The sequence below is a fragment of the Westerdykella ornata genome (assembly GCF_010094085.1).
Source record: "Westerdykella ornata strain CBS 379.55 unplaced genomic scaffold EI97scaffold_2, whole genome shotgun sequence".
In the NCBI taxonomy this organism is placed as follows: domain Eukaryota; kingdom Fungi; phylum Ascomycota; class Dothideomycetes; order Pleosporales; family Sporormiaceae; genus Westerdykella; species Westerdykella ornata.
Window position 1 is genome coordinate 1,644,784 of NW_022986852.1, and position 18,290 is coordinate 1,663,073.

Here is an 18,290-nt window from a genome sequence, read left to right on the forward strand (position 1 = left end):
GCGAGGTTAAGTTCGGTATTAACTCACAACCCTAGTAACGAAGTAATTTTTAATAACATCACCTTTTCAGAGAATGGAGTACGATCTGCAAGGATGCTTCGCGGAGTACCCTCATCGACGTGCAGTTCTCGCATCGCAAATTGAGAGGCTGCCACTCTTTGGAAATGATAAACCGAGGCTCTACCTCTTGGCAATGAATCCCCGCAAACCTCCGCATGTCCCCAGATATCCCTCCACGACCAAGCGGCAGCGAGTCATCCGCAATGTTACCGAAGCGCATCAACAAAAGTTATATCCTTGGGCCAATTTTGCTCTTCTCGTATTATCGGTATCCCAGTCACTGAGGAGGAAGCACTGTCCGGTTCTTTCTCTTCACTGCTTTTACAGTACCACCATCTAATCTCCCTCACATTTTTAATGAAACAGAAGGAGCAGACAGAGCAGTTTCAATTGAACACTACATCTATCTCCCTCACATGGCCGAAACGATGAACTTCTCCGTACCCCCGGAGCTGCAAAAATTCCTGGACGACCTCGACGCCTTCATCGACGCCAAGATCACTCCCCTCCAAATGAAAGACGACAACAACCGCTTCTTCGACTACCGGCGCGAGAACTCGCGCACAGACTGGGAAAACGGCGGTCTCCCCCGCCCGGAGTGGGAAGCTCTCCTCACCGAGTCGAGGAAACTTGCCGACGAAGCTGGCTTCTACAGGTTGTCTCTACCTAAGCAGTTTGGAGGACGGAGTAGTGAGGATGGCCGCGGAATGAATCTCTGGATGGCGGTTATTCGGGAACACCTTGCTTCCAAGGGATTGGGTCTTTTTAATGATTTGCAGAATGAGCACAGCATGGTAGGAAATTTCCCCGATGTGGTTATGCTGCAACATTTTGGGAACGAGGAGCAGAAAAAGGAGTTGATTGAGGGTAGGTTGGCGGGAAGGACGAGGATTACCTTTGGATTGACGGAGCCGGGTCATGGATCGGATGCTACGCATATGGAGACTAGGAGCGTGCCTGAGACTAGGAATGGGGTGAGGGGTTGGCTGCTCAACGGCGCGAAGAGGTGGCAGACTGGTATGCATCATGCCACCCACTGCTTCATTTTCGCCAGGACAGCTGGAAAGGACGGTGATGCCAAGGGTATCTCGTGCTTTATTGTCCCAAGGAACACACCTGGTCTCGAAGCTGTATCATACGAATGGTACGCCGTTTCCTATTTTCTGTCTTTTCATATTCTCTGCCCTTACACCCAAGCACAGCTAACACCCCTCATAGGACCCTTAACATGCCGACAGACCACGCGACTGTCTCCATCAAAAACGTCTGGGTCCCCGACTCCGCCGTCCTAGGCCCCATCCACAACGGCCTCGGCGTCGCCCAAGCCTTCGTCCATGAAAACCGCATCCGTCAAGCCGCCTCCTCTCTCGGCGCCGCCGTCTACTGCGTGCAGGAATCCGTCAAGTACGCCAACCGCCGCGCTCCCTTTGGCCAACCACTCTCCCACAACCAAGCCATCCAGTTCCCGCTCGTTGAGCTGCACACGCAGTGTGAGATGCTCCGGCAATTGATCCGCAAGACGGCGCTGGAGATGGACTCGATGCCGCATGTTGAGGTGGAGAAGAAGATTGGGGATAAGGTGTCCATGTGTAATTATTGGGCTAATAGGTTGTGCTGTGAGGCTGCGGATCGCGCGATCCAGGTGCATGGCGGGAATGGATATAGTAGGCATTTCCCCTTCGAGCATATCTGGAGACATCATCGTAGGTATAGGATTACGGAGGGGAGCGAGGAGATCCAGATGAGGAAGGTTGCGGCGTATTTGTTTGGGTTCGGAGGCAGGAAGGTGTTAAACGATGCGACCAAGGAAGCGAAGCTGTAGATCCGGATTTACGGTTGAGTAAATGTGTAAAATGCCTATGCAACTGTGATTTTACTGCTGGTTGTTCCTGATCCACTTGTTTAGGTTTTCGTGGAATTGACGAACGTTCAACTGTTGTAGAGCTTTCGTAGTCAGTCTGGAATTACGGAACATTACCGCCTTCTCGCGGACGTTGGAGGTGAGTAACGCCTGTTCTCCTTCCACATCAACGTCGGAAGAGGCCAAGAGCCTCATAGCTCGCCCTCTTCTCTCCCGTTCTTGTTCCACACCATCTTTACTAATCTCCGCAATAACCGATTCAATCCCGGCATAGCCTCCCTCTCCATGATGATGGGTAGAAGAACTACGATAGCAAGGAACCAGATACCTAGGCCGACAACGATGAGAAGGGTGGTGCGATAGTCTGGAGATTTTGGTGATGGGTTTCTCGGTTCTGGAACATGACGGAGTGGGTCTGGTGGGAGTGGTTTTGATGACGGAGATGAAGATGGAGATGGCAGGGAGGGGAGCGATTTGGATGATGTTGAACTCTGAGGTGGGATGCGAGGAAGCGGTCTTGATTGCGCACTGGAGAGTGAGCTGCAGACTGGAGGAGACATTCCGTCTTTCTTTAGTGGGCGTGGTGGTTCCGCCATGGCGGTGTTATGCAGTTCAAGATTTGGGTTGTGTTCGATGTCGTTCTGGAGTTCGGCAGGGGTTCGTGCCGGTTGACACAATCAGTATCCAACACCAAGCCACATATTTAACTGGCGGAGCTCCAGATAAAGCTAATCAACTATACTTCAGTCACATCAACTAAATTCGATCGCAATCCCCCGTGCCTGGAGATAATTCGATAGATCACGTGGCGTGAAGATCGGTTTGGGTTAGTGGCTTGGCCTTGTGGGCTGGGGTTACCTTATTTCAACGCCAATTCAGCGTTCCCTCATCATCACTCTTTCTTCACCTGCTTCTATTGTTCCGAAAGTGAGCAAGGACTCATATTAGGTTGATCACCTCTGCCGGCTGGATACGATCCCTCCAGACCCGTAAACCCATTTGATGCTGGACCTCGTACAAGGCGGTTCGCTGGCCAAAATGAATCCATAGGCATTCCGGATGCATCAACTGCCTCTAACCTCGGGCTGGCAAGAGGGCATAGAGTGCCTTAATCATGGAAAAAATCACGTCTGACTCGAAATGACTCGAACTGCGGCCACGATGTTGCTCGATTTCGTCCACTCATGCTACAAGCAATGGTGTACATGGTCTAAGCACTGATTTGCACCAACAACCTCGCCTCCTACGGTAGTTTCATCCACTCAGTCTTCTGCTAGTACTGCAGCCAACTTCTGTGATATCTTGAAAAACTTCTATTCGTCGGGATCCCTGCATATCACATGACGGCCCACGTTTCAGCCTCGTCGTATTTTGTGTCTGCCATCACCTCAGCTCGAAAACCTTGTGCAAGGCTGCAATCGACTCCGTCAAATCCATGGCTAAGTACCACGAGGATGCCGACCCTTTTCGACCATAGGGATGACCGCCGGCGATGACAGACCCTTTGAGTATCACAGCCTCTATAGTGGCGATCGCAGTGGCAGGAATCAAGGTCTCAGTTGCGCTGTTCGGGCTTGCGGAGCAGGTGGTTACGGCGAGGGAGCGAGTCGAGAATATCGCGAATGATATCAGTAGTACTTGTGCGATCTTGTAAGAGCTTACCGATACTCCTATCACGTTGTATCAACCAGAAGCCCTCAGGCACAGAATTTGATCCAGTCTGAATGCGCAATGTATTCAGTTATCGTCGGACTGACTGGCTTTAGAAATCAATTGCACGATCTCATTGGGCCGGATCCGGGTCACGACGGGGCTCGCAACTCACTTTTCACTCAAACTGCTCTCTCCGACATATTAGGAGCAATACAGCACTGCGATCGCATGTTCCACAAAGTCCAAGTCTATCTGAAAAAAGCTAGTCGCCAAATCAAGCAGTCCGCCGTTGCGGACCCCCAGGCCAAGAAGGTGGAACTGTCGCGGTCCGAAAGGGCGAAATGGCCTTTTCTCCAGCCCCAGTTTGACGAACTCCGAAACGATCTGCGAGACTCGAAAGGAAATCTTCTGCTTATGATTGCGGTAGCTAACCTGACGCTTGCTGAACGGAGCGTACCATGTAGAGTCGTCGACGAAACGGAGAAATAAGAGATGAAGGCAACCATAGTCAGGCTGAGGCGGGCCAAAGAGGCCGGTGCTAATGTATCTCATCTAGAGTTTGCGCAGACTAATGGAGTTAAGAACGTTCTTGGCAGAATGGTAGGGAAAACTGGGCGCGGCGACCATTATATGGGTGATAGTAACAATGGGAAAGAAAAAGAGAAAGTCAAAAAAGTCGAGATGAACGACGTCGAGTCCCCTGAAACGATGAGAGGAGTTCTATTCCCTGATGGCCTTGACGAACGGAATATCCGTCGACAGGGACCTAAAGACACCTGCCAAAGTGGACACAACAGCACGGGGTGAGCGCCAAGGTTCGTCCCGGCCAGGTAGGGAAGAAGAACCAGTACTTCAGAAAGAATTAGCCCTGGATCAGCAAGATCGGAATAAGCACATTGAGCATGCCGATGTTACCACTGAGCCTGAGGGACTTGGAGAAGGGCCGAGTAAGCCAACCCTCATACCCGCCGCTTCACCCATCTCACCTGAGACTATGCCTCCTCCACCGCGACGGGAGAAGACACCGGAAGTATCTTTTCCGGGTGTCCTTGTCATCACGTACGACAGGCCGCTTATAGGACAGATCACCCCGCCCAAAGAGCCACATATCGAAACGTGGTTGTCAAATGCAGAAGCGGTTCCAGTATCACAGAGAACGATTAGTACAGCTAGGAGTAAGAAAAGTGTCGGGGAGTCTCCCAAATAGTAGACGAGGGTTCTTCCCGCTGGACTCGCGCATCCAAGATCTAGATCCCCTGGACCTGCAGTCCTCCCTGAGACCGTAGCACCCAAAGGAGAATGTAATCCCGGGAAGAGAGGGAAGATAGGAAATCAGGACGTTTTGGAGCCGCCGGAGACTGCACCAGAGGACAAGGCAAACCAAGTGCCACTGCCAGCTTGCCCAGATGCAGGCCCTGCATACTCTCTAGCTTCAGGCCCGATTCAACCTGCGAATGAGCAGGGTAGACCGTTGTCTGCGGCCGCTCCAGGAAAGGGAAAGCAGGAACAGCAGATTTCATCAGCACTAAAAGCGAATGGCATTGACGACATCCGCGTTGTCGCGAGATCAGCATCTGAATCCGCCGACCTCGAACCAAAAGAACGAAGAAAGCTTCAGACATGGACTACAGGCGCGCTTCCAGCCTTCAGCACTGGGTTTGGCCGCGCGGTTACCGTCCATCAGGTGGAGATGAGCGAACAAGAGATGGAAGATCTTGTTCAAACTCAGCCAGATCCCCTCGAATTCCTCTATAAGCTTAACCTCTTGCAGCAGAACTTTATACTTGAACACGTACAAATATTGAAGGCTCGACTGGTGTACGTTGATATACGCACACAGCGCACTGTCACCTCAATCTTTGGAGACCCTCAAGTTGGCGTTTTAATGTGGATCACTTCCCACCAGAGAAATGGAGAGATGAATTTTGACAAAGAGGCATCCCTCCGACTGAAAGAAACGAGCCGGTGGAACCCTACGTCGGGTCTTATCAAGACATGAGCCCCAGAAGCTCACCAGCCTGCCTCATCATCGAGGGCATCAGTGGTGGGTGCAATGCGTGAAGAGATTGCAAATAGGCCGTCGAAAGTGCCTGCACCTATCAAGTTCACGGATGCAGTCGGGAGGAAGTTCTTCTTCCCTTGGAACATTATTCAAACGTGGGCGGTAAGTGCCGTTTTCCGTCCTCCCTTTTTCATTGGGGACTCGAAGCTGATTGCCAGGACAGGGCATGGAGCAGCTCATACGAAGTTCGTTCCGCAACATCCCAGTCATCAGTTCGCACGTCCAGCAAGGGCACTACAACCTCCTTGGCTCCGACGGCGCGGCCATCCTTCCTCAACTCTGGGGGGCCACAATCAAGCCAAACATGGAAATCTCCATGTATATGTGGCCGCTTCCTGACCCGCCTCCGCCTCCTCCTCCTCCTCCACCGCCGCCACCTGCTTTCCAGCATATTCCAGGTCCGGCACCTTCACCACCCCCAGGACTCCTCCCGCCATTATCCCGGCCCCCGGTACGGATAGTCTCCTCCATGACGTCGACTAGCACATCGAGTAGCACATCGACCAGCTGGCGGGCCAGACTCGGGCGCTGGATGGCAGGCAAGGGTTCTGCATACGAAAAGTCGGAGCGTCGGCGAAACAAGGAGCGGCAAGCGCGAGTGCACGGGAAGAGAAGGCGATATAGCTCTTATCTTAGCAGTATGGACAGCAACAGAGTGGAAAGGAAATTTAGACTCCGTCCATTGCCTATATTCGTGTCGTATATGCGGCGAAGGCGCCCTCAGATATCGGTATCGAGTACGACTACTTCTTCGAGCGTGTCGACCGTGATGGCAAGGGTGAGGAAGAGGACGAGGATTCTGCGACCTTTTCATGGAAGTTTTGCCAGGAAGAAACTCATCTCACCCTACATGAAACATCAGTCGCGGGAGAGCGCTGGGAGAGAGCCGAAATCTGCAGTGACAGTACATAATAGAGGTAATGATGATGGGGTTGTGGAGGAGTTGATGGCGAGGTGGATCAGGACGGAGTGAAGTTGTGCTAAAGAAAGGCCGCCGCGAAAGCTGGGCATCGCCTTGCCTATAGGCTATAGCTATGAAGATTCGTGTTTTCTTATGTGTCTCGCAGCATCACAGGATGTGGAATAGCCAAAGGATACACAAGGGAGTTATTGCGTAGAAAATGCATTTGCAATGGTACTGTTCATCGTGGTCCTCTATGCATGCATGTGGGCTCCATAAGCAACGCAGATGGCTATCAGACTCCAGCGTATCTGCGCGTCGATCATGTTTAAGTTACCATCGACCATGCTCCCCGTATTTCCCCAGAGCTGAACCCAACCCCGGAATAATCATCACTGCCCATCCTTGCCAGGATGTTCAGTAGCATTCGTCATCTCCATACTTTCCCGCCTCAACTGCTGGTGAGGGCTCCCTCATCGACATCAAAGCCGAATTCTTTGTATGGGAATTCCTCCAGGCTCCTCAGCATCACTGCCCATCCATCTGGAGACCTCATGACGACACCGCCCTCGGTCTCCACATCTGGCTTACCACCCTCCTCCTCATCAGCAAACGCCGGGATGGCGCCATCTTTCTCCGTTACCCCCATCAAGACCTCCATTTCCCGTCCACGAGCCACGTTTGCCAGCCCAGGATGCGGCACCCAAACGACTCTCATCCCAGCACGCCGCGCCGCCTCAACGCCAGCAATGGAATCTTCAAACACAAGGACCTCTTCAGGCTGAATCGCATTCTCACTCTCGTCTTCCTCTATGTCACCGCCAAGGCCAACATCACTCGCGCTCGAGAACGAAGACTTGGGAGACCCAGCAGCCATGCTCAGATTGATCCTCTTCAGCGCCAGCAGAAATAGGTCCGGCTCCGGCTTCGTCTTCTTCCCAACCAACTCCTCGTCATCACCAAACACCCTACATCCCTGCGGAAAAGTGCTGGCAATTATAGGTAGGTGGTTCGTCTTGATCTCGAACAGCGTCTTCCCCGCCGAACTGGCGAGCGCGAGACGCAGAGGTTCGAAACGCTGCTGTGACGAGTGACTGTTCTGCGAGCTGTGCACGGCTTGGTAAGGTGTTTTCAAGGTACTGAGCGTCGACAGCAGAGACGAGACGCCGGGCAGGAGTTCGCAAGTGCGGAAGAGCTGGACGTGAGAATGTTCGAGGGCCTTCCATTCCGCAGGGGTGAGACCGATTTGCGCCCAGTTGAGGAGACGCTGCGTGCCCTGTTGTTTTTGTCCTGTTTAGCAGGGTAGTGAAGCGTTTTCCATTTACCTTTGTTGTAGCTGTTTTGTTAAGGATATACAAGTGGGGTGTAGGTGGTGGATTGGCAGTGAGAGGTGCGTTTGTGAGTGTATATACGAACCTCGTGACCTCGACTCTGCTGGATGGCTTTGACCTTCCATGGGTAGTCCGGGGCGCCATAAGAGCGCAGGATGTGATTGTAGATTTCCGTGTAGACGTCTTCGGAGTTGATGAGAGTGCCGTCTACGTCGAAGATGCAGGCGCGGATGGGTGGGAACTTGCTCGTCTCAGCCATGGTGGGTTGTTTGCTATCCGGTTGTTGGTGAGAGGTGATGAGAGAAGAAAAGGAAGGTGAGAGTGAACTAAGGAGTGAGTAGCTAAGCTAGACGCACGGGCCATTGATAGCCAAATGAGGTGTTTGTGTAGCTGGGTTGCACGGCTGTGGTGCAATGATGTAAGTGGCACACTGATAAAGCGAGTGTAGGATAAGTGGCCGAGATTACTCACGGTACCGCAATCTTCTTCGAGCGTCTACTTTTCGATTCCAGGATCGGAGCATAGGATGCTTGCGGCTGAGGAAGGCGCATGGTAGGTATATTGGATGAGAGTCCGAGCCTGACTGCAACAGCAGAAGGACCCATCGGCCTATCACCTTCCTATCCCACCATATTCTCAAGTGCTGGCGCGATGTGCAGACTTTACGCACTTCACTTTTGTGGGAATTGTACATGGGCAGGACTGATCAGGCATTATATAATGATATTGGAAGAGTTCAAGAAGTCAAAAATTCTTAGCTCAAATACTAGGGATACACCAAGAGTCGAGTGCTATAGAGAGTATAGATTGAGGGGCATATGGAAATTGTCGTTGTGGTAGGCTCGAACTTGTGCGGGAGGATGCTATGCTGGGGATCGCTGAGTGTTGTTTTGGATAATGCTGTTCTTATTGAAATATATAGTGATCTGGAATCTCTAGGTTTCTTTGGGATGAGGTCGAGAAACATCGAGTGTCAGTGAAGTACTTCGGCAAGAAAAGGGGGAGGAACTTGCTATACTAAACAGTGAAGAAGACTTCGAGATATCCAAGAGAAGGAAAGGGGGCTACTTTTCATGGACATATTTCATGCAGCGCGCGAAGATGAAACAGCGCCACAACCAGATCATTATTCTACAACTCCGAGACCGCGAGCCATAAATTAGGCCAGAAAATGTTGATCATATATCAAACGACAGCCGAACGACTATGATCACTTCTTTCTCTAAGGGTTCGAACAGGCCAAGCTATATCTGCCTTACCACGAATTGACAATCCTTCCAAAACCCAGCATCCCTCGCCCACAATAACAGAATCAACTCAGTACCGCGCCGATGACACAACTTGAAGTCATTCTTATTGCAAGATACACAGCTTGAAAGGACAGACCGTACGGCAGACTTTAATCCTACAAGCTTTGCTCCACAGGTGTTGTCCGGTCAATATTAAGAATTTCGAATATCTTAACATCATGGATGATGCAGGTAATATTCTACCAGCTAGGAACCATCGAGACATGTATACAAGACAAGCCAACTCACGAAAACCATTATACGTTATCAATAAAGCTTATATCTCTCCATCATCGCTTCCAATCCTGAAACATTCTCCTTCAGAGCGCACATCCTGTTAGCATCAACATCGCTACTCACATACCCCTTCGTCTCATTAGGTACGACATTGCAAACGGAAAACTCCGACCCAATGCGGCGGGGTATCAAATTTCATGAAAGTCTCTATGCCCAGTGGCGCACATATGCCTATCCTCAGATGGAAATGGAACGGAGTGGTAGTAACACTCGAGGAGCCTAGCAGTACCAACGGCAGAAATAAGCCGCTCGTAGGCTGGGCAAAAAGAGTACAGCTAAGTGTACAGGCATGGCACACCGCTCGTGCACCAGCATCGACCTAAACACTTACCAGCGGCCCGCAAAAGTCCCTCAGAACCGCGACGACCTCATCCATCCGGCTCACCTGCAGCAACACCTTCTCCTGCACACCCCTCCATTTCTTGAGGGCCTCCAGCTCCCCCTTGCTCAGCCACCTCTCCTCATTCCCGGCCACATCTGTCCTCTCCGCCTTCGCCAGCAGACCCGCCACCGTCTCCTTCTCATACTTGAGTCGCTGCAACGCCCTCACCATGCCTTTATACGTATCCTGGAGTAACTTCTCGCGCGCGCGTTGCCGATCGTACCAAATGAGGTGGAAGGAATGCTTTGCTTCTCTTCGCTCCACTTTGGGAATTTCCTGCGTCTGCACGAAGCCCCTGACCGTGAGGCCATTAACCACACTTCGGATCTCGGCGGCCGGCATCATCATGACATTGCCCATCTGTCTCTCGTCCAACTTGCCCTTCTTCTTAAGTGCCCGGATAAGTTTAACGCCATACTTCTTATCCCTCTCATTACCCGCCGCGATCGTGGTCTCGATCTCGTGCTGAATCAATGAGAGGGCGATTTCAGGGAAATCGATACGCCACTGCGAGAATCCGGCCCGGGAATGCCAGGTTGCGAAGCGAAATGGGTGATTTGCTATCGCTGTGATGTGTTTGTCTATGAGGCGCGCGCGGGCATCGACGCTGAGGTTGAAGGGGTCGATCGGGGGTACGATATTTCCTTTCTTGTCTACGTGGGAGGTGGAGTAGGTCATGAGCACGATGCCGTGTGGGTCCAGTCCCTCGAGAAGGTCGATCGAGGGGTCAATGTTCTTCGCAACTTCGCGGGATGTGACCAGGAATCGCGCATCGACGCTTTCGTTGGCCATAGCTGCTGTGTCCGCTGGTGGGGGGTCGGCCCACTCGTCGTAGCAGCGCGGTGTGTTCGCCTCAATCTGCCGTAGCATAGTCTCGTATACCGTCGCAGGGACATGGCCGACGAGCTGGCGGACGAGCCGAACGAGAATATCTGTACGCAGCGCAACTGTCATCTTCTCAGGATTGGCGCGGATGGTCAGATTCTCATCAAGAACAATGACCTCGTCATCGCGTGGTGCCCAATTATTCGGACCAGCGAGCCGCTGTCTCTTGTTCGATCGACTCAAATCCGAATCGGCTGAAGTACGCTTACGCGTCGTCGGTTGCGGAACATTCAACCATTCATCCCGTATCTCCCTCTTCCTTCGCAATATGCCATATGCGACGGCCTCTTTTTCCTTTGTGCCATGGGGAAGTTTTCCTTCATTTACGCTCTCTATCGCCTCCTGACGGGTGATGTCGTGCAAGTCTCCGGGACCAAGGTACTGTGTCCACTCCACCTTCACGATCCAACCCTGTAGCATAAGATGGTATATGATGCTGTCCAGCTCGGCAACCGACTTGATAGTCTTGTCCTCTACTCGGTCTTCATACTCTCCATCGACTTCTTCCTCATCCGAGGGTCGAGCCCGCTTCACGCCATTCAGCTTGGGTGGCGCAGTGCCGTTAGCGTGGCCATTCATGCCGGTATCGCCGTTCACAAAGAGAGACCCATTCGCTTTGGCATCCCCTAAAGCACCATTGGCACCTTCCTCGCCCGATGCGCTCTCCTCAGTGTGTGGGGGAAAATAAGCCTCTCTTAGATCCTGTATCCGTGTATGGCCAAGTGTGATAAGGTTAGACATGACGTTGGCAGCCTTGTCACCAAACCGCTCCTCCACAGACTTGAGGGTTCTGCCATAGCGAACTAGACCATAGGCCTGTTGCCAATCGATCTCGTAGGAGGCGGCGTGGGGCTCGATAGATGCGGAGTGAAAAATGAGGTGTTGCTGAATCAGGACGACTAGGCCGTGCTTGATCTGTCGGCTGTTGAGGTACGAGGCTTTATTGAGTGCGCTGAGGGTCTGACGACCATGGCGGGCGAGAACGGAGAAGACGCGCTTTCGAACGGTCAGCAGCGAATACAACCGACTTCTACGACGGCAATGAAGAGAAGGGAGATTTCATGAGGGTCTCATGTAGCGGGCGGAGAGAACATACAGCTGCAAGCTCGCCATATATGTCTTCAACCAGGAGTTCGCAGAGTTCGGCCAGTATCTACATTTCACAGTCAGCGTGTGAACCATGCCGCATCCACGCGACAGGAACACCGACCGGAGTCTCCCGCTGCGCATAAGACATATCGGAGGCTAAACGGGGTTGAGGACGTCCGGCAGTAGCAGTAACGACAGCCGAGACATGAATGCGTTGGGGAGGTGGTGAGTTAGTGGGAAACTTCTCGAGCGGAACGTCGCCAATGGGGACCGGAAGTGAAGGGTGAGGAACTGCGACTTCTCTCACAAAAACTATGGCGGGGAGCCGGCCACGGCGGAACTATTCCCCGATTGGCCTGCCCAATCAATGCGCAGATTATGTACATGGCGTCGACTCCAAGACTTCAACCTCATTGCTTGCACCACCAGGAATCTCCATCCACCCTCCAATTTCCCCCATCCCATTGCGGTCCGCCCTCCCTTCGCTGGTCCCTCGCTCGGCGCTCTCTCCATGATGCTCTCCCGCTCGAGCGCCTGCCGGGGCGCACAACGCGCTGTCTGCCAGGCCGTCCGCCCGGTCCAGCGCCGAGGACTTGCTGCCCCAGCGTCGGGATCCTTCCATTATCAGTCCGGCGAGTCCAAGGGCATCAAGTACGCCAGCCGGGATTTCGCTGGCCCCACCACCACGCTTGCGTTGGTGTCCAAGGCCGGCTCCAGGTACCAGCCGCTTCCCGGCCTCTCGGAGGCTCTGGCGAACTACGCATTCCGGGTACGCCATTGAGCCTTCAATTGCTGTCAAGAAGCTCCACTGACACTCAATTGGGGCTCTAGTCAACCGCACGAAGGTCGACCCTGCGCATCATTCGCGAATCCGAGCTTCTCGGAGCCGAATTGAAGGCTTTCCACACTCGCGAGAACCTGATTCTCGAGGCCAAGTTCCTCCGCGATGACTTGCCGTATTTCGTTGAGCTGCTCGGCGAAGTAGCTTCGTCGACCAAGTTTGAGCGTATGTCGAGGATGAGGTTTTGCCATTCGGATGATTACTGACTGGCGCAGACCACGTCTACCTGGAGGAAGTTCTTCCCCTCATCCACTTCGCCCACCAGAGGTTCCTCGCCAACCCTACCGACATGGCCATCAACTCCGCTCACGCCCTCGCATTCCACAAGGGTCTCGGAAACCCCACGGCATCCTCTTCGTCCATTCCGTACACAAAGTACCTCAACCCCCCGGTGATTGAGGGTTTCTCCAAGACCGCCTTCGCCAAGTCCAACTTTGCCGTCGTCGCCAACGGCGCTGACCACGGCGAGCTCTCCAAGTGGGTAAGCGAGTTCTTCAACGACGTACCGGCCGGCGGTGTCGAGCAGCTCCCCGGCTCGGAGCAGACCAAGTACCACGGAGGTGAGGAGCGTATTGCGCACGCCAGCGGAAATGCCATGGTTCTTGCCTTCCCCGGCTCCAGCTCCTTTACCGGCAAGTTCTACAAGCCCGAGATCGCCGTTCTCGCATCCCTCCTTGGTGGCCGGTCCAGCATCAAGTGGTCTTCCGGCTTCACCATCCTCGGCCAAAGCAAGGCTTCCCCTTCGACATCCGTCAACACCACCAGCGCCATCTACTCGGACGCGGGTCTGTTGTACACTACCATCACTGGCTCTGCGGAGAACGTGGCTGCCACCGCCAAGGCCGCCGTTGAGGCTATCAAGAAGATCGCGGCGGGCGAGATCTCCAAGGAGCAGTTCACAAAGGCCAAGGCTGCTGCCAAGTTTAAGGAGCTCGAGTACGGCCAGAACATTGAGGCTGGCCTGGAGCTCACAGGCGCCGGTCTTGTGCACGGCAGCAAGCCCTACCAGATTGACGAGGTCGCCAAGGCCATTGACGGCGTGACGGAGGAGAAGCTCAAGAGCGTAAGTTCACCAGCTCCTTGATATTTCCACCTTATGAAGAATACTAACATCACTACAACAGGCCGCGAAATCATTACTAGAGAGCAAAGCGTCCGTCTCGGCCGTCGGTGACCTCTGGGTGCTCCCGTATGCTGAGGATCTCGGCCTCAAGGCGTAAATAGAGGGTGGTAAATGGAGTGTGGAGGAGTTGGGGGAGGGTTGAGCGGCGGAAAACCTTTTGATGCGATGTTGGGGCGAAGCTTGCAATGTACCATTACCTGTGACCTGTCCCAGATAGATGTGTCTTATAGGAGCATATTATCTCGTTTGTTCAGATGTTAGCCATGGTCCACAGTGGTTCGGATTAGATCGGATGCGTGAGTGGTCATTGGAAAAAGCCTTGGCGCGGTCATGTGGCAGCGCGTATCTCGATCGATTGCGCGAGGTGCGACCGCGATGCCTCTGAGGATCAACAGGGCGCTTATATGACACTCACCTCAGGACGTCGCGCACACCTTTTTGCTCTTCATCACCGCCCTCTCCTGTCGTATTGTGTCTTTTTCCACGCGGCCGCCGCATCAACGCCGACACAACTCCCCTCAGCCCATATACCACGCGAGCGGGACCTGAACGATACAGTACATACATAACACACAACAGCCGCATGCCGCGCTGAGGGACAAGAGAAACACAAACGTCAAGTGAAGAAAAGAAGGAGAAAAGGGGACTGCAGAACAGACCATGCCAGCGACATCGCTCTACCCGCGCGGCACCGTCAAGAAGATCGTCAAGGCGCATGCGAATCGCGGGCTGAGCAGGAATGCGGATATCCTGGTACGTCTTGAATCTTTCCCCGGGGGAAAAAAAGATATAAGAAAGAGAACGAGAATGCAGATGTGTAATTGGCGGTGGTTAGTTAGGTTAGGACCGTGGAAGAGGATCGCAAATGGCTAACGCGAGGGCGCGAGTAGATTTTCCTGAATTATCTCGTTTTCATGGAGGAGTGCGTTTTCCCCCGGTCCTTCTCTATCTCTCTTTGATATACGACGAAGCTAACTACTCTTTTCTCTTTTCTTTCTAGACTGCTCAAGGAATCGAGCATCGCGTCCAAGCAAGCCGGCGAGCGGGGGATATCGGCGAGGAGTGTGAGGAAGGTGCGTGAGGGGTGCTTGATGAAGTTCAAAGGTTAGGATCGGTCAAGTGAGGGGGAGGGGATTCGGAGTGCGGAGGTGTGAAGGGATGCGCGTGTTTGGACATGTTTGCTTCTGCTTGGGTATGGATGGATACGGATATGCATGGGTTATGGGCGGGATATGGGATGGAGTTAGGCGTTCAGTATTGGCATCAGGTTCGGAGGTCCATGGGGTGGGATGGGATGGGATAGGATACGCATATCTGTGACGAGGGACATCAACCGGCGTTCTTGGACCATTCGCATGTGAGGATATGGTAACCCGAGTGAGAAGAGAGTACAGCCATATACCCCTATTCCTTCCGCCCCTCCCTCCCTTCCCCTAATTCTTCACCACCCTCGGTACAACCCACCCCTCCAAATATCTCTCCACCTTCCCCCCATCCCTAATCCCGGGAACCTCGATCCTAACACCCAATCTCCCCCTCCACCCTCCATCTCCATCCACGTCCACACCCTCTACAGCACCCCTAACCCCCACAACCGCAACCCCCAACCCGACACAACTCTTCATCAACCCCTGTACCTCCCCCTCCCAAACCCCCCTCGACCCAACCGCCCTCATCCCCTCCGCCCCGGCCTTCTTCACCCTCGCAAATGCCTCCCTCGCCTGCCTGAGATCAAGCTCAAGACCACCCCACACCGCGCCTCCCTTCAGCACATCACCAAACCCCCGATCCGGACTACTGTACTCCCCCCATGGCAGCACATGCGCCTTGAAGTCCTCCCACGCCGGAACCTCGACCGGATCCAGGGCCAAAAACGGACGCATGCGGAGTTCGTACCGTCTCGCATGATCGCCAAACGGGCCTATGGAGCCCCCCGTTACGAGACCGAGGTACATCATCGTGGTGTAGAAGACGCCCAGCGCGGCGCTGAGATGCTGTATCCCTTTCGTATAATGCCTCAGGGTGTCAATGTACCAGTCTCGATGCACAGCTACGTCTTCTGCCCACGCCGGCGGCCGCCCCGTTCTTCTATACTGGGCTTCGACGTCGGAGAAATGGGCGTAGATGGTGTCTAAGAGGGCGGCCTTGCGCGTCGTTACGAGGGAGAGGAACGTGTACATTCCGCCGAATTCCTCGGGGAGATAGACATCTTGTGCGAAGCCCAGGAGTATGCATTTCTCCACCAGGCTCAGCTTTTTAAAGTACGTCCACGTCTCGAGAGGTCGGGGCATCATCACGGCTCCGGGATGGCCCTCCATAGCTTGAACCTCCTGGGCAACGCGCGCGAGATCCTCGTCCACGACGGCGGCATCCATTTGCAATTCGTTGAATCCCAGTATCATATGAGTCAATAGCCTTCGTAATCTACACGCATTCTGGCCCAGCGCCGTCCAGTAATCGAGGATACTCGCGCTGGCCCGTTCCAGGAAACCGTCGAGCAGCATGGCAATCTGTAACCGCGGAGGTTCCGGAAGTGAATTATCCCTCGGGCGGTCGATTGCCCAGTTCACCGGATCGATGAGGGGGGAGTGCGGAGGGAAGACGAGGAGTTGGAGGTCCTGCATAGGGAGGGAGGGGGTGGAGACGACGGTGGATTCGTCGGTTAGGAGGGTGGAGAAGTAAGATCTGGCGTAGCACAATGGAGCGGGAAAGCGCGAGGCAGAGGCCCAAAGGAAATTCTCAAACTCGATGGGGTCTTTTGGGATCGTCAGGACTCGTGTGGCTTCTTCGCAGTCGTGGCATAATTGCTTGAGGTGGGTGAAGGCGTCTGAGAAGGCGAGTTCGACAACTGGGCGGGGAGGAACAGTGCTGGCGAGGCGGCGTTGAATCTTGTTGCTGAAGGCTCCGGGAACGGGAACACTGAGCTGATGGGTGGTGGAGATGGAGGGGAGGAGGGAGAGGACCGGAGGCCATGTCGAGGAAGAATGAGGGAGGGGACAGTCGAGATCTAGGGCGAGGAGGAAGGCCTTTCGGAACAGGAGACGCCCGGTGATGGCTCCTCTCAGGGAATCCGTGATGGTCAACCCGGGGCTATCCACTGTCAGCGTAGGTTAGAAAGAAGGGTGTGAGGGGTGAGAAACGTACTCATCCAATTGTTCTACCGCAGCATCCAATTCCCTCAGAAACACATCTAGCGGAATCTGCGGGAACAAGGTCCGATGATATGTATGCGTCGCAAAATCCTCTTCCTCGAAATAATGTCTCGCCGTGATCTTCGCAATCACAAAATCGCAGCACTTGACCAACCCTAGGCAATACGCTCTCAGCACTTCTAACAACGGTCCCGGTCTCCTGCTGCCCGGTACGGAACCCCTATAGAACTGCACCTGCTCGAGCGTCTTCGGTTCCGGCCAGAGCAACTTGTCGATATAAACCGAAGTGAAGAGCGTCTGCGAGAGGGTATATCCCGTATGCCATGCCATCTCGTAACAAAGCAGTTGGTCCATGATACCAAGGACTTCTTCCGGTAGCAGAGGTGCCAGGGTGTCATATTCATCTTCCAGAGTTTCTCCTGGTTGCAAAAATCCGCTGTCCATTTTAGGATCCATGATCTGAGGGTTGTGTAAGATGGAAGAGATGCATGTGGAATGAGGTGCTAGATTACCTCCAGAGCCGAGACGGACTCGAACAATGTGAAGTGCTCATCTTTTACGAGTTGTCCGACCTTGAGAGCTGTGGGCATTTAGTATCAGACATCTGCATAGGAATGCATATAGGGTAACAAGTAGAGGTAATGACCGTGGTACCAGCATCGAAGCCTTGCAAGTGAGGAAAACATAATAACTCACCACTACAGGCCTTTGTGAACTCCTCCGTAATATCTACAATCCTCCTCTGAGGGAGACGCGGTTGCTGCAATGCCTGTCTCGGTGGCAGGTTAGACGTGGGTCCAGAAGGCAGCTGGATGGAGTCTCGCACAGCTTGATATGACCGATCTGGATCGCCATCAGCGCCTACACGGGGAGAGGACGAGCGAGCGAAGGACCGTACCACTCGCTTCAAAGTGCGAAGTATCGCCATTGAACGTTGTCAAGATGTTGACGCGCAATGGATCCGCCATGGTGTACCTGGATAGCGGCGGCGGGGATGGTGCGGGAAGCGGCAGTCAAGGTGTGAATGGCGCGGCAGGCTCGATGTAAAAAGCAGTTCCGATCAGGCTACCATTCATGCCCGCATGTTTTTTTCTTAATCAAAAATGTCGCCTCCGATGAGGCGAGGCGAGGCTGCCCTTTATCTAGGGAGCGAAGGATAATGGCAGAACCTAGGGCTTCAATCATCCCACCTTATTTAGATTCACGTGGGGCAGACGACGACAGCTCAAGTTCGGAACCTTTTCAGAGAGACATTCATCAAACAAGTGCATATACAGCCAGAGAGAAGATTAACTGGAACGACTCTCTCGATTAATAAAATCACACATCTCCAACACTCCAGAACGCGTCCCTCCCGGCTCAAA

The 18,290-nt window shown here is 53.5% G+C and overlaps 9 protein-coding genes across 9 annotated transcripts; 5 read left to right on the plus strand and 4 right to left on the minus strand.

Moving 5' to 3' along the window:
* Nucleotides 1-127: 127 nt before the first annotated feature.
* On the plus strand, nt 128-1,921 carry EI97DRAFT_430188 (acyl-CoA dehydrogenase NM domain-like protein). Its single transcript, XM_033797617.1, has 2 exons — nt 128-1,204; nt 1,279-1,921. Exons 1-2 carry the CDS (start codon nt 477-479, stop codon nt 1,880-1,882), a joined length of 1,332 nt encoding a protein of 443 aa, XP_033658011.1. The 5' UTR covers nt 128-476; the 3' UTR covers nt 1,883-1,921.
* A 1,492-nt stretch (nt 1,922-3,413) lies between these two features.
* EI97DRAFT_455364 (uncharacterized protein) lies at nt 3,414-4,063 on the plus strand (the record flags this gene model as incomplete). Its single annotated transcript, XM_033800637.1, has 2 exons — nt 3,414-3,571; nt 3,688-4,063. The coding sequence occupies 2 exons, from the start codon at nt 3,414-3,416 to the stop codon at nt 4,061-4,063; spliced, it is 534 nt and encodes a 177-aa protein (XP_033658012.1).
* A 674-nt stretch (nt 4,064-4,737) lies between these two features.
* EI97DRAFT_124064 (uncharacterized protein) lies at nt 4,738-5,404 on the minus strand. The gene has a single exon (XM_033793057.1). The coding sequence runs from the start codon at nt 5,194-5,196 to the stop codon at nt 4,822-4,824; it is 375 nt and encodes a 124-aa protein (XP_033658013.1). The 5' UTR covers nt 5,197-5,404; the 3' UTR covers nt 4,738-4,821.
* Nucleotides 5,405-5,627: 223 nt separating this feature from the next.
* On the plus strand, nt 5,628-6,548 carry EI97DRAFT_455366 (uncharacterized protein; the record flags this gene model as incomplete). Its single annotated transcript, XM_033800638.1, has 3 exons — nt 5,628-5,738; nt 5,800-6,087; nt 6,309-6,548. 3 exons carry the CDS (start codon nt 5,628-5,630, stop codon nt 6,546-6,548), a joined length of 639 nt encoding a protein of 212 aa, XP_033658014.1.
* A 235-nt stretch (nt 6,549-6,783) lies between these two features.
* Nucleotides 6,784-8,419, minus strand: EI97DRAFT_478453 (HAD-like protein; the record flags this gene model as incomplete). Its single annotated transcript, XM_033801988.1, has 3 exons — nt 6,784-7,813; nt 7,954-8,194; nt 8,340-8,419. The coding sequence occupies 3 exons, from the start codon at nt 8,417-8,419 to the stop codon at nt 6,989-6,991; spliced, it is 1,146 nt and encodes a 381-aa protein (XP_033658015.1). The 3' UTR covers nt 6,784-6,988.
* Nucleotides 8,420-9,432: 1,013 nt separating this feature from the next.
* EI97DRAFT_391624 (uncharacterized protein) lies at nt 9,433-12,081 on the minus strand. Its single transcript, XM_033796245.1, has 3 exons — nt 11,932-12,081; nt 11,818-11,874; nt 9,433-11,717 (listed from the first exon to the last, which is right to left on the minus strand). The coding sequence occupies exons 1-3, from the start codon at nt 11,956-11,958 to the stop codon at nt 9,774-9,776; spliced, it is 2,028 nt and encodes a 675-aa protein (XP_033658016.1). The 5' UTR covers nt 11,959-12,081; the 3' UTR covers nt 9,433-9,773.
* A 137-nt stretch (nt 12,082-12,218) lies between these two features.
* Nucleotides 12,219-14,019, plus strand: EI97DRAFT_430192 (LuxS/MPP-like metallohydrolase). The gene is made up of 4 exons (XM_033797618.1): nt 12,219-12,579; nt 12,642-12,816; nt 12,867-13,714; nt 13,776-14,019. The coding sequence occupies exons 1-4, from the start codon at nt 12,325-12,327 to the stop codon at nt 13,869-13,871; spliced, it is 1,374 nt and encodes a 457-aa protein (XP_033658017.1). The 5' UTR covers nt 12,219-12,324; the 3' UTR covers nt 13,872-14,019.
* Nucleotides 14,020-14,160: 141 nt separating this feature from the next.
* On the plus strand, nt 14,161-15,112 carry EI97DRAFT_391631 (uncharacterized protein). The gene is made up of 3 exons (XM_033796246.1): nt 14,161-14,527; nt 14,665-14,696; nt 14,775-15,112. The coding sequence occupies exons 1-3, from the start codon at nt 14,435-14,437 to the stop codon at nt 14,881-14,883; spliced, it is 234 nt and encodes a 77-aa protein (XP_033658018.1). The 5' UTR covers nt 14,161-14,434; the 3' UTR covers nt 14,884-15,112.
* Nucleotides 15,113-15,207: 95 nt separating this feature from the next.
* On the minus strand, nt 15,208-18,074 carry EI97DRAFT_411783 (amino-acid N-acetyltransferas-like protein subunit Mak10; the record flags this gene model as incomplete). Its single annotated transcript, XM_033796742.1, has 6 exons — nt 17,825-18,074; nt 17,753-17,769; nt 17,623-17,695; nt 17,439-17,506; nt 16,919-17,385; nt 15,208-16,864 (listed from the first exon to the last, which is right to left on the minus strand). The coding sequence occupies exons 1-6, from the start codon at nt 17,892-17,894 to the stop codon at nt 15,208-15,210; spliced, it is 2,352 nt and encodes a 783-aa protein (XP_033658019.1). The 5' UTR covers nt 17,895-18,074.
* Nucleotides 18,075-18,290: the final 216 nt, after the last annotated feature.

Coding starts and splice junctions, on each gene's coding strand:
- EI97DRAFT_391631 (XM_033796246.1), top strand. CDS start 14,435: ATGCCAGCGACATCGCTCTACCCGCGCGGCACCGTCAAGAAGATCGTC. Junction 14,528..14,664: donor GCAGGAATGCGGATATCCTG/GTACGTCTTGAA, acceptor GGGCGCGAGTAG/ATTTTCCTGAATTATCTCGT. Junction 14,697..14,774: donor TATCTCGTTTTCATGGAGGA/GTGCGTTTTCCC, acceptor TTTTCTTTCTAG/ACTGCTCAAGGAATCGAGCA.
- EI97DRAFT_124064 (XM_033793057.1), bottom strand. CDS start 5,196: ATGTCTGAAGCTTTCTTCGTTCTTTTGGTTCGAGGTCGGCGGATTCAG.
- EI97DRAFT_430192 (XM_033797618.1), top strand. CDS start 12,325: ATGCTCTCCCGCTCGAGCGCCTGCCGGGGCGCACAACGCGCTGTCTGC. Junction 12,817..12,866: donor TTCGTCGACCAAGTTTGAGC/GTATGTCGAGGA, acceptor TGACTGGCGCAG/ACCACGTCTACCTGGAGGAA. Junction 13,715..13,775: donor CGGAGGAGAAGCTCAAGAGC/GTAAGTTCACCA, acceptor TCACTACAACAG/GCCGCGAAATCATTACTAGA.
- EI97DRAFT_430188 (XM_033797617.1), top strand. CDS start 477: ATGGCCGAAACGATGAACTTCTCCGTACCCCCGGAGCTGCAAAAATTC. Junction 1,205..1,278: donor GAAGCTGTATCATACGAATG/GTACGCCGTTTC, acceptor CACCCCTCATAG/GACCCTTAACATGCCGACAG.
- EI97DRAFT_391624 (XM_033796245.1), bottom strand. CDS start 11,958: ATGTCTTATGCGCAGCGGGAGACTCCG. Junction 11,875..11,931: donor ATGCGCAGCGGGAGACTCCG/GTCGGTGTTCCT, acceptor TGTGAAATGTAG/ATACTGGCCGAACTCTGCGA. Junction 11,718..11,817: donor TATATGGCGAGCTTGCAGCT/GTATGTTCTCTC, acceptor ACCGTTCGAAAG/CGCGTCTTCTCCGTTCTCGC.